This window comes from Colius striatus, chromosome 1 (assembly GCF_028858725.1).
Source record: "Colius striatus isolate bColStr4 chromosome 1, bColStr4.1.hap1, whole genome shotgun sequence".
In the NCBI taxonomy this organism is placed as follows: domain Eukaryota; kingdom Metazoa; phylum Chordata; class Aves; order Coliiformes; family Coliidae; genus Colius; species Colius striatus.
In genome coordinates this window covers 153,488,187-153,502,627 of record NC_084759.1, presented here as the reverse complement: position 1 = coordinate 153,502,627, position 14,441 = coordinate 153,488,187, and the positions used below count along the sequence as shown (strand labels likewise).

At 46.5% G+C, this 14,441-nt stretch overlaps 1 protein-coding gene across 1 annotated transcript in view; it reads right to left on the bottom strand.

Moving 5' to 3' along the window:
- The window catches only part of CACNA1I (calcium voltage-gated channel subunit alpha1 I), a 156,796-nt gene that overhangs the window by 43,750 nt on the left and 98,605 nt on the right, over positions 1-14,441 (bottom strand). The window contains exons 5-7 of the mRNA XM_061988955.1: positions 8,304-8,463; positions 5,739-6,054; positions 4,996-5,088 (exon numbers count right to left, since the gene is read on the bottom strand). Coding sequence (XP_061844939.1) covers positions 4,996-5,088; positions 5,739-6,054; positions 8,304-8,463 — 569 coding nt within the window. The remainder of the gene's footprint in view (positions 1-4,995; positions 5,089-5,738; positions 6,055-8,303; positions 8,464-14,441) is intronic.

The window sequence follows — 14,441 nt, the reverse complement described above, 5'->3', positions numbered from 1 at the left end:
TTTTTTAATAATTTTATCTATTTTTTACCGTTTACACCTTAATTCACCATAAAGGGAGACTGTAGTTTGCAGAAATTAATGATCTCTAGAAATCAAAGAGGAGTTTACAAAAACTAATGACTTGGAGAAGGACACCAAATAGTCTGGCAAAACAGTGCTACCTTGCCCATTTTCTATTCTTCTGACTCTTTTGATACCAGACATAATACATTAGCTCTTATTTTTCTTGTCCTCCCAGCCTAGGTAGGCTTTCCATTTCAAATACAAAAACAACCACACTCCCCCAGTTTCTTAGAAACAAAACAAAATGCCCAATTTCTTCCTATTCTCCATACAGAAGCTAAAAAGTCTACCAGACTTATTTTACATCTTTGCATGTTTCCTTTAAGCTTCCTCTGCCTCAGTTTTTCTATCTGTAAAATTGGGAAAATATTTCTTGCTGTTGAGAGATCTGGAGGTAAAAATCTCACTCTCAGTGCCGCACATTCTAAAATTACAGATGAATCTACACTAGGAGATCTATCCATTACACTTAGGGTAAAACCTGGGCTTCAACATGCCGAGAATTTCATACATAAAAGGAGTGGTAGCCATGTTCTTAAAATCATTCTCAAAAGCTATGATGCCTTGATTGGTGCCTACTCCCTGCAGAGCTCTAAATGGTGACATGACACTGATAAAATGCAGAGTCCAATCTCTGAACAAGGACCACTCCTCTGCACTGCTCTGGAATGGACTCTGAAGAGCAGCCCCTGGGAAGACAGGAAGCACCAGGTCAAGATTTCTGCTTTCCCTGGACCAGGGAGCATCCCTGCTTAAGGGACATCCTCATGCCGTGTTCCCTCTGTACAAACCCACGTAGGGCCCAATCTCATCTCCTTGTTTCTCCTTTCCAAGGAAACAGTTCTGACACTGAGCTGGATCCAGTCCTGCCTTTACCTTCATGCATGTATCCTCCCAGACATAAGCTTTCCAGCAAAGGACAGAAGGGAAGCAAAGTTGGGAACAACCTAACCCCAACTCTTGTGCACAGAAAAGTTGGAGTTTTTTTCAGCAAATACCTACACCTTGTTTTATCCACCCAAGCAGCCTTTCTCTCAGTGCACAGCTCCTGCCACTCCCCCGTCAGCTTTCCCCCCTTGGTCATCCCTTTCTTTTGCACACAGGTGCCCAGCAGCTGTGTGCAGAGGCTCAATACGGTGCCTCTCAGTATTTCAAAGGGGAGGTATCCCTGCCAGCATCTGAATAAGCCTTTGAACCATGAAGCGCTTCCCAAACAGATGCAACATAAGAACAATAAACCATCTCAAAATAAAGGTTGGTTGTTGTTTTTTTTCCTCCTCCTTCTCATCACCCTTCAAAGCTGTTCTAATTCTGTTCCGCTTCATCACTGAACCTTTCTCTTCCATCTCCTCCTGCCTATACTTCAGCCTATTATCCCTTCAGCTTCTGTATGTGGCCTTGAAAATTAATGTCTTATTCAGATTCCTTTGCCTTCGATGTCTTACTTGTTTTAGCTGATGAGAGCATGAGTGGGAATCCAGATTCTTCTCAAATGCGCTCTCCTGACCTCTTCCTTCTCAGCACCACACACGGGCTGGCCCCTTCCCTTATCTCCCTCAGCTTGTGCAGAGTGAGGCAAGGTTAGGATGTGGGCACTAGCTGCCTGTGCATTCCTGGAATGCTGTGACACTGTCCCATACTTTGCAACTTCCAATGTTTCCACAAAAAAAGCATGTGATTAAGACTTGCAACACTTTCTCTCTAGGCTACAAGCAGAGGAGCTGAGGGCAACAAGTTGCACTCTCAGCAGGGTCACTCTGTCAGACTGGGGTCGAATCCAGAGAGAGGGATGAGGTTTCATATCACCAAGCCCTGTCCCCACAGGCACCGTTTGCCATAATCTCCCACTAGATGACAAAAAAGGGGAAGGATTGTGAGGACTGGATATGACAATTAATATCCAATCCTTAAACCTCTTAGCTGGGAATAGCAAACACAAAACAAATGAGCTTTTTTAGTCCTTAAGATGACAGGCAAGTCCATAAACACTAAGGCTCTGCCAATCTTGACACTGTCTCTCAGCTAGCAGAAGGACTGGAAGGGTCCCAGATGGCTCGTAATTGAGCGATCTATCTCAGCTAGCTGAGTGAGGAGACCGAAAGTGTCTGACATGGAGGCAGACAAAGCATTTGATAGAGGCAGAAGGATACTGTTGATTCAGAGCCCCAACACAGGAATCCTGTTCAGTTCTGAGACTGAGCTGTACTTCAGTTAAGCAGATCTTCACCTTGTTCAGCCCAAGGTTTGATCGTTGTCTCTGCAATATCCAGTAAAATCTGACTGGTGCTGGAGATGCTGTGCCTGGATATCCAGGTTGTTTTTTAAAGCCTACACATGTAGGCATAGAGCACTTTAAGGAGGCCACTGAGTGCTGCAATGTGGGGGCCAGTCAGAGAGTTCAGAATAGCTTTTTCTACTCCAAGAGCCACACCAGTGGCCAAGTAGCTGAAGAGGTGACAGCTGGACCTCAAGCTTCTTTACTGCAAGGGTGAGGAAGTCCTGGCACAGGCTGCCCAGAGAGGTTGTGGAGTCTCCTTCTCTGGAGGTTTTCAAAAGCTTGAGGTCAAAACCTGCCTGAACGTGCTCCTGAGTGATCTGATCTAGGCAGAGTTGCTTAAGCAGGGGGCGTTGGACTAGATGATCTTTAGAGGTCTCTACCAACCCCTACCATACTGTGATTCTGTAAAAATAAAGGTTGGAAGGACTGTGCTTCATGAGACTTAAAAGAAGGATTACTGTTTCTATACAAAGACTCAGAAAATTAAATCAACTGATAGCAAGTTCACACTGTGGTGTTGCTATGTGCTGCAAAGGTTGTATGTAAAGAAGGTAACAGAAAGGCTAAATATTTTCTTGGTGTAACTCCACCAAAGGGAAAGGAAATATCCCACCTAGCACACAGCTCCTTTGTTCTGAGCAGTCCCCAGGGCAAGCTGAGGTTCACGTGCTCCCGTGTTTGATGGAAATAAACCTACATGGCTTCTGCAAATGAGGAGGGAGTGTCTAGAAATGTCAATGACACTCTGCAGTAAAATCTCAGGTGGAGTGTTTAATTGAGGGTTTTCAGTGCCTGCAAATTCAGAGACAAAGTTTGAATTGCTGAGAATCCACATGAGGTGAGCCAGCAATAGAAGGCTGCTCCTGCTCAGAAACAAAAAAATGTGCTGTCAGAATTTAAGTAGCTTGGAGCAGGGCGTGAGGGGCAGGTTTTGGAACTGGCCTGCAGTAGACAAGTATGCCCAACCCAATGGTTGAACATTGACTCTGCATTGTTCTTCTTGGCTGTGGGAGCGACCATGTCTGAGACAAGGAGTAAATTCTGTGCTGAGCTGCACACTGTACAAATCTGGGCATCCTGCCCATGCTGCTCAAAGTGAAAATGCAAGCAGATACTAAATCTCTATTGCATGGTGGGAGATCTGAACAAGTTTTTTGGGAAATAACTGATTTATGAACTCAAAAAAACAGTGGATGTCCAGTTTGCCTTTCGGAACAGAGCTGGGGGAAAGTTCCCTGTCCAGCATCCTGTGCAATCATACCTCTGCACTATCCAGCCTCAAAGTAAAAGCAGTATTCCTCCAGGTGTGTTTCACCTCTGCTATTCCAGGTCATGCTTCAGCCCACAGGGAGCAGATCATCTTTCCGTTTTCCTTGTCTTTCCCATGTGATGGTACAAGGCCAAAAAGCAAGAAGAAATCAAGTATATCATGAAGATTATGTTTTTTTGAAAGTTCTCTGACCTGAATGGACTAGAAGATTTATTTTGTGCCACTCCCCATATGATCAGAGGGCAAAATTTCTCACAGAAACTGGATTAAGGTTCGTTTGCATTCTTGAAATTCACCTACAGTCTGTTACAGGTGAGTCTGTTAATATTACTGGGTGACTGCTTCTGAAGGTCCCCTTTCTAGAAGGGCATGGCTACATAGGACAAGCAGTAGGTGAAGAGCAGAGTCCTAGCTAGGTCCATTCAGCAGCCCATCCAAGTGCATGTAGGCCTTGTAAATACATACTGGCTACGTGACCTAGAACTAAATTGCACTTACCATGTACAATATTAGACTTCCTATAATCCACTCTATGTCTTACCCTTCTACTCTTGGCTTTGGTCTCTATGTGGGCAAAGTGCAAGAGTCTTCAGAGGAACAAAATCCTTCCTTGTTAGAGTTATTTCCTACAAGAATACACATTTAGGCATGGGATGCTTGAGGAACAGAAGAGGCAATGGTACCACGTTTCTCATCTCTCTTTCCAGGCACTGACAACAATCATCCTTCCAGCAAACCAGCCTTCAAACTTCACTTGCATAAATCCACAGGGCTTAAAAACTCCTTACTAAGTTCAATACAGACACAGTTCCCTCTTTCCAACCCCATCAGCCACAATTCATCTCACATAGCCAGTTTCTGCTGGACTGCTGACACTTTTGGAGCAGGCAGCAGGTCCTTTCTATTCACGGTGAAGAAGTAATTCAGCGTGACAGATCCTGAATCTGACAAAATCTGAATCTGAGAAATTCAGGTGCTGCCAAAAGCTGTAAAATGGGTCTCAAGAATGACTCAAGAGTTTAAAACTTATAAAGAGACCAAGTAATAGGGAAGAAGCAGAAACGTTTTTCTGTGCTTTTAGGTCTCCTGGTTTGGTGAACTTATTTTGAGAGAAGATCTACGGATGAGAACATTATCCTCCACTGGGTATATATATCTCTAGGAATCAATCCTGTGCAAATTTTTTGACTGAAAGAGAATAATCTTGCTAATAGCTATCAACTCTTAGTGAAAAATCAGCTAGCCGGGTCCTGAGATTTATAGAAGAAATACAGGCAAACTAGGGTTGGGTTTTTTTTCCCTCCCAGTATCTGTGTTGGCCTAACACCTGTTTTTTGTAGAGTCTTAGCCTGCAATGCTGACAGTCATCAAGTCTTATACTTACGATTATAAGCAAGATAAAGTAGATAAAATTGTAGAAGGAATGGGCATCCATCACGTAGTACATGATCTCAACCCACCCTTCCAGCGTAATCACCTGCAAAGATAAACAATAAGAGAAACAGGAGGGAAGTGGGCTTCCAGAGCTCAGTCCTCAGTGTATACAGGCAGATATTGGCACGGCTGCTGCAACCCAAGGAAGGTAAGAAACAACAATTCGCTTCAAGGAGGCCAAATTTCCATTCCAGGAAGTCAGCATGGTACTGCTTGGTCACACTGGCGTGCTGTCAAAGCCTGTGAGATCATGGTAGCCCACAGCAAGAATATTTCATTAAAATAGTTCATTTCCCTGGATCGCAGCAGGGGAAAAGCTGCAGCAGGTTTCTGTGCCCCTTGGACTGGACACCACATACAGCCGGTGGAAAAGAAAAAAGGCCTGGATTTTAGCTCCCATTTGCAACGTGTGCTAGGAATTAAAAAGAAATAATAAATTGAAATGGACTACTTTGCCGTAGCGAAGGAAAAAACAAGTCAGACTGAATGATGTAGCTCATTTCAGAATGGCTCTACGTCCCTCCCCATCATTTGTGGTGTGCACTCTGTATCCTCATGCCACAGTAGTTACAAGGCTCTTTTCTCTCTGCAGCTGTGTCACACCCTGAAGAAACCATCACGGGAGCACAGAAAGATTGAGCTGGAATACAGAGAAATAGCTTGAGCCTCGTTAGGAGGTTATCTCAGCCTTACCTGAAATATCACAATCCAGGCATATCCAATGTTGTCAAAGTTGATGGCACCCTTGTGCGGGTTGGCGTTGCCTGTACGGCACACGTTGTAGTACTGGTTCCAGTTGACACACATGCCACTGATGTTGAACTCTTGCCGGACTGAGTTGTAGTAATAATAATCATCCTTGTCCAAACAACATTCATGGCCCCGCTCCTTCAGTGGGGGTATCTCATGACAGCCCATAATTCCATTGTCTCCTGACAGTGAGCAGATAAAGGGCATCTCATCATCTTCCTCGGGCTGGTAATAAGGGGGTAGGACAATATCACCTTGTCTGCAAGGATGAAAAAAAAACACAGTCATACAGTTCCTGTAACAGATACTTTCCCATCAGCAATACAGTGAGCAAACCCGACATAAGGACTGCACTGGGTAAGGGTTTTCCAGGTTTATTGCCTCAGACGAAGGGACGGGAAGACGGGGCTCCTGGAAAACAGGACATTTCCAGGGTGGTTCCCCTGTTTTCAGATCTATGCTTGCCATTAGATCACCCCAAGCCAAATAATTATGTAATCTGACTGTATGGAGATGAAGAAAAGCTGGAATGCAGAGATTTGCATTCTGAACATGTTCCCCATTAGCATCAAAGCTAAATCAGTTGCAGTGATATTAAGGAAGTTCATCAGGCTCTACTGTGACGTGCTCATGTATGTAACCATTGATGGACATGTTTGATAACATTTGGCAGTGAACTCTCTGTACTTCACCCCCTAAAAAAACCAACCCAGCTCATGCATAATTACTGTTGCACAGCTAAGCCTTAAAATCAGAAAATGCAAAGTTAAAATTGACTTAACCTTAACTTTGACTCCTCCTTGACAGTTGGCATTATGGGTGCAACGTTTCATGACAAGTTCATGTGCCTTTTTCCAAATAATGCAAGCACCTTCCAAAAGCATGAATAATTAAAATCATCTATGCTTGCCTAGCTGGAGATGAGCTAATGATCAGGAAAGTGAAAGGTGGAGATTTAAAATTTTCCATTAAACTCTATCTGGTGCTTTCCTTGCAGTGACACAACACACAGCCTTCGCCTTGCATGAGTGCAGACCTCTGCACCAAGAGTCGTCAGAAGAGGACAGGTGTGGATGGAAAAGAAAAGAGAGAAAGTCTCTGGTTCTAAACTAATCAGGACTAAGCCACAAAGATCTGTCGTAGCTCATCCACGTCATTGGTGAACTCAGTGCTTGCAAAATTCGTTTCTCTATTAACGGTCAGCAAAAGATTTTCTAGCATCTGTCACTTTGCAGGCTGTGGCCCCAATTCACTTCTCAGTTACATCAACTGTGCATGGCTGTAATTACACTCATTAAAGTAGTACTAGCCCTGATTTACATAAAGGACAATCATCAGAAACGGTCACTTTTCTTCCCTCAAGGCATACATATAAACACAGTAAATGGCTGCTTTAAGGAGCTCCTACTCTCCAACCCCACTGCTGTTCTGCAGATTGTATTTTCACACTTACATTTTTTCCAATTCAAAATGGTCTAAGGCTTCAGAATTGTTTAATCAGTCAAACCTGATCTACAGCCTTTGGGTTCTTTAAGCTGGAGGACGCATGGGATTAGTATACGGTTTTAAGAAGACACTTTAAAGCCTGAGATCTGCTAAAGCCAGAAAGTCAACAGGAGGAGCTGTGCCCTGGAACTGGTGCTCGGCTCCCCAGGAGAGTAATTGGAGAATTCATGGCAGGCAGGACGTTTTCCAACTCTCTGTGTCCAGAAAGGAGGAGGAGAGCCGTGCTCTGCAGGTGCCCCTCAATACCCCCAGAATAAATTTCATACACCTGTAATCAATCCCTTTGTGGCTCCAGACTCTCTTTGCTAGAACTATACCCATGTATCCCCATGGGGTTTTTGTCCCATTCAAGCAGCCATTCTTTGCTTTCAGATTCTCTCACTTCTACTCACTCAGCTGTGGCACATCTCTCTAAGCACCCACCATCTCTTCCTCAAAGCATCTCCCACATACAATTCTACTCCTGAAGTTTCAGTTTTCTAATAGTTTCCCCATGTCCTTCCAAAGCCTTTGGAGATAATTCACTGCTGTTCAAACAAGTGACCTCTGCTACACCTCAGAGGTGTCAAAGATGACCCTGGAAGCATCAGGCAGCACTATGACTTTCTGTAAGACTCCCGTGGCTGCTGTTTTTTGAAGAGGGGGCAAGTTCAGGAGAAAGCCTGATGTTTCAGAATTTCAAGTTTTTCTGGGAGTAGGAGCAGCACCTTGAATCCCTGTGCACAGCTGGAGGAAGCAGATATGCTAACCTGTGTCTTGGATAAATCCAAATGAGCCCAGGCATCTGTAGACTGTGAAGACAGACTAAAAAAAAATGCTGCCTTTGCCCTCCTTCCCTTTTCACTGAAAGACGTGGCTGACACTTTGCATGCTATCACCCTACAGCCATTTGGAGTGAGTGACACACAGAGAGCTGGGCAGCAGAAGTACAAGAGAGCAGGGAAGGGGAAAGAGAAACGTCCCTGGAAGAAAGAAAGGAGGCATTGTCTCCCAGGCACTCACATCGTGAAGTTCTCCTCCATGAAGCAGCGGTTGCGGAGGAGCCCAGCCCACAGCTGCACCCCGATGATGCCGAAGATGAAGAAGACAAAGAAGCAGAGAAGAAGGACGTTCCCCAGCATGGGCAAGGTGTCCAGGAGCAAGTTCACAAGGATGCGCATGCCTGCAGGGGGAGAAGAGAACCAGAAGAAGCAAGTGTGGGATGGAGGATCCGAGAAAGAGAAAGGGAAACAAGGAAGGGAAGGAGAAGGAAAGGAAAATTTAGGACACGTACACACACACAAAAAGCTACATGAAGATAAAAGCAGAGTGTCAGAAATTAATTACTGCCCAAATCAGGCTAGATTTATGATCGGTGCCCTTTCTTCTCCTAACCTCTACTGACAGGCAGCTGGTAGAGCTGCTGTGATGTCGTGATCTCTTAACTCTAGACCTCCATCTGCAGCAGCGAGAAGAAAAGGGAAAGAGCCTTTTGGTACCATCAGCTATCTGACTGATATATCACTCCCTCCTCCTTTCATGCAGAAGGCTAATGGAGTGACAAATGTCCCAAAGGTGCACAGCAAACCAATGGCCCCATCTCCAGAATGCTTGGTCCGAAAGACATCCCATTTCAACAATTGCAGGCAGTAACCTGTGAGAATTGCATCGATGGGCCAAGGCCAACCTGCCTAGTAGGATGAACCCCTGCAGCAGCACATATAAGGCGGCACAAATTGGTTTTCTTAGTAACGATATCAGGGGACAGTCATGGAGACCATACTCTCCTTTCTTGGCTGGTCCTCTCTCTCCAAGAGTGCTGGAGCACACAAGTATCAGGCACAGCCCGAAACGCTGTCAGAGCAGCACCTCTGGCCAGTGTGCAAGTGTTTCCAAAACAGCTTTCCTTTTCTATAAAATTACTTAATTAATTATTTCTGTGGTTTTATTTCTCCCCCAGCTCTTCAGTTCACACAGTCGCAAGCAGGGGTAAGGATAGGCTCAAGTCTCCTTAAGAGCTTCCAGGGGTGGTGAAAGTCTAGAAATCCTTCTGCGCATCACCACACTGCCTTTATTCCCTGTGCACATGTCGTGCAGTCACGTCTCCTCACCTCCATTGAGGTCCCTCCCCCAGAGGCCCAGGAAGTTCCTTCACTGAAGACGTTCCATCAAATGATTAGCTAATTAGGTATTTATAGCCAGTTCATTACTTCAGATGGCAGTGGAAGGGGAAAGAGGAGGGGAAGATAAGACTAGAATTCTCTGACAGCCCTTTGAGGCACAAGTTAATCCCCCTTGTGTGCCCAGTCAAGTAATTAGCCACACAACTCTGTGCATTACCCTCTATCTCTATTCCCCAGGCTGCTCGCAAAGCTGAGATGGGAGAGAAGTGGTGCCTGCAGGGGCATGCAGGCATGGGGTGCACACACAGAAAGGAGAGACAGAAGGGTGTCTGGTGTAGGACATCAGACCGGTTTATCTCAGCAGGGATTGTTTCAGGGCTGGAAGAGACAGGGGTGGTATTTGTGACCTGCCAGGCTCCAGAACAACACCCCACACAGCGCTTTGGCTGTAAGGCCATGCACCCTCCCTGCAGGACTGTGTGTTCCCAGCATTAACGCTGCTTCACAGCACAAGCTCGGTAGTTCCCATAAACTGTCCTGGGCAGTCCCTTACAGAGAGCCAAGTCACACTGGAAGCTCTGCCAGCAGCCCTGCAAGAGGGGTGATGTTTTTTCAGATCGATTGATGCTAACTCCATCTCAGAGCAGAGGTAATGGGAAGCATGAGACTGCCCTTAACGCTGAAATGCAGAACAGGGAGCACAGACATCCCCACCAGAATTTTACGGTCAATGCACTGGTTGGGTCAGAATTTGCAGAAATTGACTTTGGCTGTGTTCCAAGAGAAGACAAGTGACTTGAAACTTGCCTCCCTTTTCCTTGTAAACATCCTGCCTCCCCATACGTTCTCCATCCTGACTCTTGGAGGGGCTACCGATGGTACAGGATCGTGCTACACACAGCTCCAGGATCGCAGTGACTGCCCTCACACCACGTCCTCTGGAGTACCTGGGCCCATAACCCAAGAACTGGCAGGTGGCCCCAGCACTTGGCGTCTTTTCCACCTCACAAAGAATTCCAGCATCAATGGGTTCCATTTCTAAGCCTGAATGAAAGCCAATTTATATATTTTTTAAAATCTCCCAATTGAACAGAGTCGTCCTTCTCTGCCCATTGATGCTGACTGTGGATATGAGATTGGCTTTTCCAAAAGCAAGAGCACTGAAGCTGCAGCCAACCAAACATCAGTTGCAATTCTCCTATGAGCCAACCGCCTCTGAAACAAATCCATCACTTTGTGCAAAGCCTCTTTTGTTTCCTGCTCTAAACCACGGGAACTTATTTTTCACCAAGGCATCATTTTTTCATCAAATGAAACTCATTTGCTGAGCTCACACAGTTTGTGGAGATACTTCAACTACTACTTCCACATGGATGAAAGGCACGGTGCAAATACAAGCTCAGTACCTTCATTCTCTTCATCGTTGGCCTCCCCTTTGCTGCTCTGCCTTCAGTACTCATGCCAGAGTCCCCAAGCCCCATCCTTTGCTATGGCATTTTGGCAATACCCCTCCTGCCCCTTTGCCAGCCTCTATGGGCACTCTGAGATCAAGTCCTCACAGCCTCCATGTCCTCTCTGGAGCTGGCAGCCCTGTGTGGGTCTCTCTGCAGCTGGGACTTTGCAGTACTTCAGACCCAGGAAGGGACAGGCTCATCCAGCAGCCACACTAGGACACCTGCTGCAGGTCTCCAAGGAAGGATCCTCACTGATAGGTGTCTGAACAGTTTTCATGGGCAGGAGGGTATGAGCCCCACTTAGGCAGGACTCACAGAGCAGCACGGTTCGAGGTCTGCACAGCCTGACTGGGAGCAGGTTGTCAACAGTCCCTGTTTCTTCAAGCACTTACAAGGAGTAGGGGAAAAGGCTTAAAAACCTAAGGCTGGAGGAATATTTACTGCAGACCCTGATGTCTAAGACAACAAAGTCCCTAAAGCGGCTGCAGGGCAACAGAAATAGGCAGAGGAATATTCGTCAGTGCAGTTTTGGGAGCATCCTGCCCTGGAGAACTCTCTTCTTCCAAAGCGCCTTCATCAGACAAGCCTCCCTTGACAGCAACACCAGTGTATCTTGCATGACAACTTCTGGAATGTATTAGAAAGTTCTTCAGCAAAGTCCTGCTGCAGCCTCCTTTCTACCTTCTGCCACCTCTGTCTGCTGCTCTGCCTGTTTACTTTCTCTCTCTGCCTACATCTCCTCCCTGCCTCTGCACTGCTCCACAGTGTACATGCACATGTCTCCCGGCCTCCCTCCCCACCGCTGCCTTTCCCCACCATCCCCCTTTCTCCTTTACTATTGGCAGAGCAGAAGCCATGCTGGCTCACAGCAAGGAGGAAATATGAAAGGGACAATGACCTTTTCTGAAGCAGCTTTTGAAAAAAAGGAGACGTTCCCTGAGAAGAGAAAGGAAGAGGAGACAGCCAGGCTGGAGGAAAAGCAGGGAGGTAGAGTACTGAAGGAGCAACATTCAGCAACCAAACAGACTCCCAGGGCATCAAATATGAAAAGGTTTTGCTCTTCAAGGGGAAGAAAAGGCGGAAACATGAAGTATTCATGAGTGCCAGGTGTAGGTTCTAAAAGGCCTTTTCTCTTCCCCACTCACCCTTCACGAGGAGACTAGGGGAAAGGAAACAAAACAGCATCAGCTGTGGACATCCACGGAAGGATCGTCACAAAATGCTGCTCATATAATGCTTCTCTGCTGCTTACTGACATCCTTGGGCAAGGGTTGGGGAAGGGTGTCCGCAGCAGTGGACATCGGGGGGAAAGTACGCTGCAGGGATGAGAAGCGCTGGGAGGGTGAGAGGAAGGCCGGGGAGTGAGCTGTCAGAGGCAAGCACAGGGCTGAGCAAAGCCAAAAGACAAAGCCGAGTCACCAAATTCCCTCCTGGATTAGGGCAAATCAAATCCTCTGCCTCGCCTTGGCAGCATCCAGAGGCCCAACTCTGTAGATGCTACAGTGACTGTAGCTCCTTCCAGACACTTGTCATCAACCCCAATTAGCCTGGCCGTCACAGCTAAGCAGACTCACCCAGTATGTGCCAGCCCTGGGGAAAGCATGGTGGTGAGCAGCTGGGGCAGGGCTGGGGAGGAGGCAAGCTGCAGGCAGTTGGAGCCAGCCACACAGTGCCAGTGTGCCCGGCCCCTCACCAGCACCTCCCCCTGCTCCGGCTGAGCATTACTCTCTCACTTTGCCTTTACTTCACTTGCCTCCTTCCAAGAGAGATGACCAACAGCTGAGCTGGTTCACTCCCTAGCACTAACCACCCCATGATCTGAACAGGGGACTGGCTCTGGAGAAGGTGAGAAATGCTCTGTTTTCTTATATCTCAACCACCTCTGAGGATTCTGACCCTCCCCAGCTCTACAGTGAGGGACCAAGCTAACGTGTGCAGTCAAAAGGAGACAGCGGTTTGAGGCAATCGTTCTCTTGTTTAGAGTAAACCAGATGGAAGAGAACATAATTCTCAGTGCCTATATTATACGCATCATGGGTCAAGCCACCAATTGTCATTTTAACTGGAGCAAAAGCAAATCTCTCCCCCACGAGCACTTGTGACTGTAGCTGGCAGGACATTTTGCAGAGTGCAGAGACTGAAGCATCGTCCTGTCCCTCAGCCAGGCCACTTGTCCAAGTGTGCCTTTTTTCCTTCCTCCCTTGCCCCAGGACACATGGCAGTCCACTCAGCTAGCATGGGGTTGGCAGGATTTTTCTGTGCGTGCCACTTTACAGGAATTTTTGGAACTGAGGAACCATTCCAGCAGATAGATTACATTTGTGCAGAAAACACAGAGAGAGAGATGCACATCTTTTGTGGCCAACCCCTGTAGTTAAAAAAAAAAAAGTCTCTGTTTGTGTGCAAGCTGGTGCTCCAACCTGTATCCCTCTTCACTGATCTCTCACTGATCCGAGGCTTAGCTGTTGTTTCACACTTTGTGTTCACCTACATCAGCTAAAATGTGGGGCCAAAGTACTGCAAAGAGAAATCAATCAGCTGTGTGTGCAACAGTAGATGCGCTGCCAAGTTCATTGTTTGCATTATTATAACCCACAGCTTCCCTCTCCACACAGATCTTTTTCCCTTTGCTGCATTCCTCCTAACTGAGGCCTCTCTTGCAAACACACATGTAAGCAAGAGGAGCTTGGCTGGAACAGCCAGTGGGTAGCTCCTAATGCCATCTCCTCAAGCTGTAAAGCCAGCTTCACTCATGTTGCAGACCATCACCCCCTGCTTTGCACCAATGCAAGAGACAGCACGTCCAGGTGGCTGGCCTGACCCAGATTAAATGAATCTATGGAAAAACAGGTCCAGTTGACAGTACGAGGTAGCGAGAGACCTTAAGGCAGCTGCACTGCTAATGAAAAACTGCCCTAGACACAAAAGTAAAACACTGGCCTTGTTCAGAGGCAAAATCTTTCCACTGATCTCTTTGAAAAGCTTTCAGAGAAGCAAAGCTTTCTAGCTTCTGACTGGCTCTGACACCTCATCCCACTCAGCCTGTTGATGACCTAACCCCCAAGTATCCAAATCTTTGTTACTTCTCAGCTTGACCACAGAAATATCAAAGTATGACATTTCCAGCACTTACAAAGCTTCATCCAGCACAAAAAGCTGTTGCTCTTTTCTCAGTACCATGGGCACACTAAGCCTCACCTTGGTGCAGTGACTTGCCTCAGGATACCGAATCAAGTTCAAGCGTTAAGACTCATCAGTCCTTACCTTCAAAGTACTCCTCACCTTAAGTCTGAAGTAGCCAAAACAGAGACTAGAGCTTCAGGAAAAAAAAATGCTGGTCAGAGCTTCACCCTGCTGAGACAACAGAGCTCTCCAGAATAGGTTTAAAGTGTAGTGATGTAAAAGGAAGAGCTCTCTCAAGCTTGCTCTGAGGCTGTAGAAGCAATTCCCTCGGGAGCCAGGGACTAGCACAGACCTCACTGCTTTTCACACCAAGAGCAAGACACTTACCTCAGATGGATCAGGTCAAGGTAACAAGAGCATCAAAAAGAAAAAGGAAGAGGAGGAAAAAAATACACCACTTA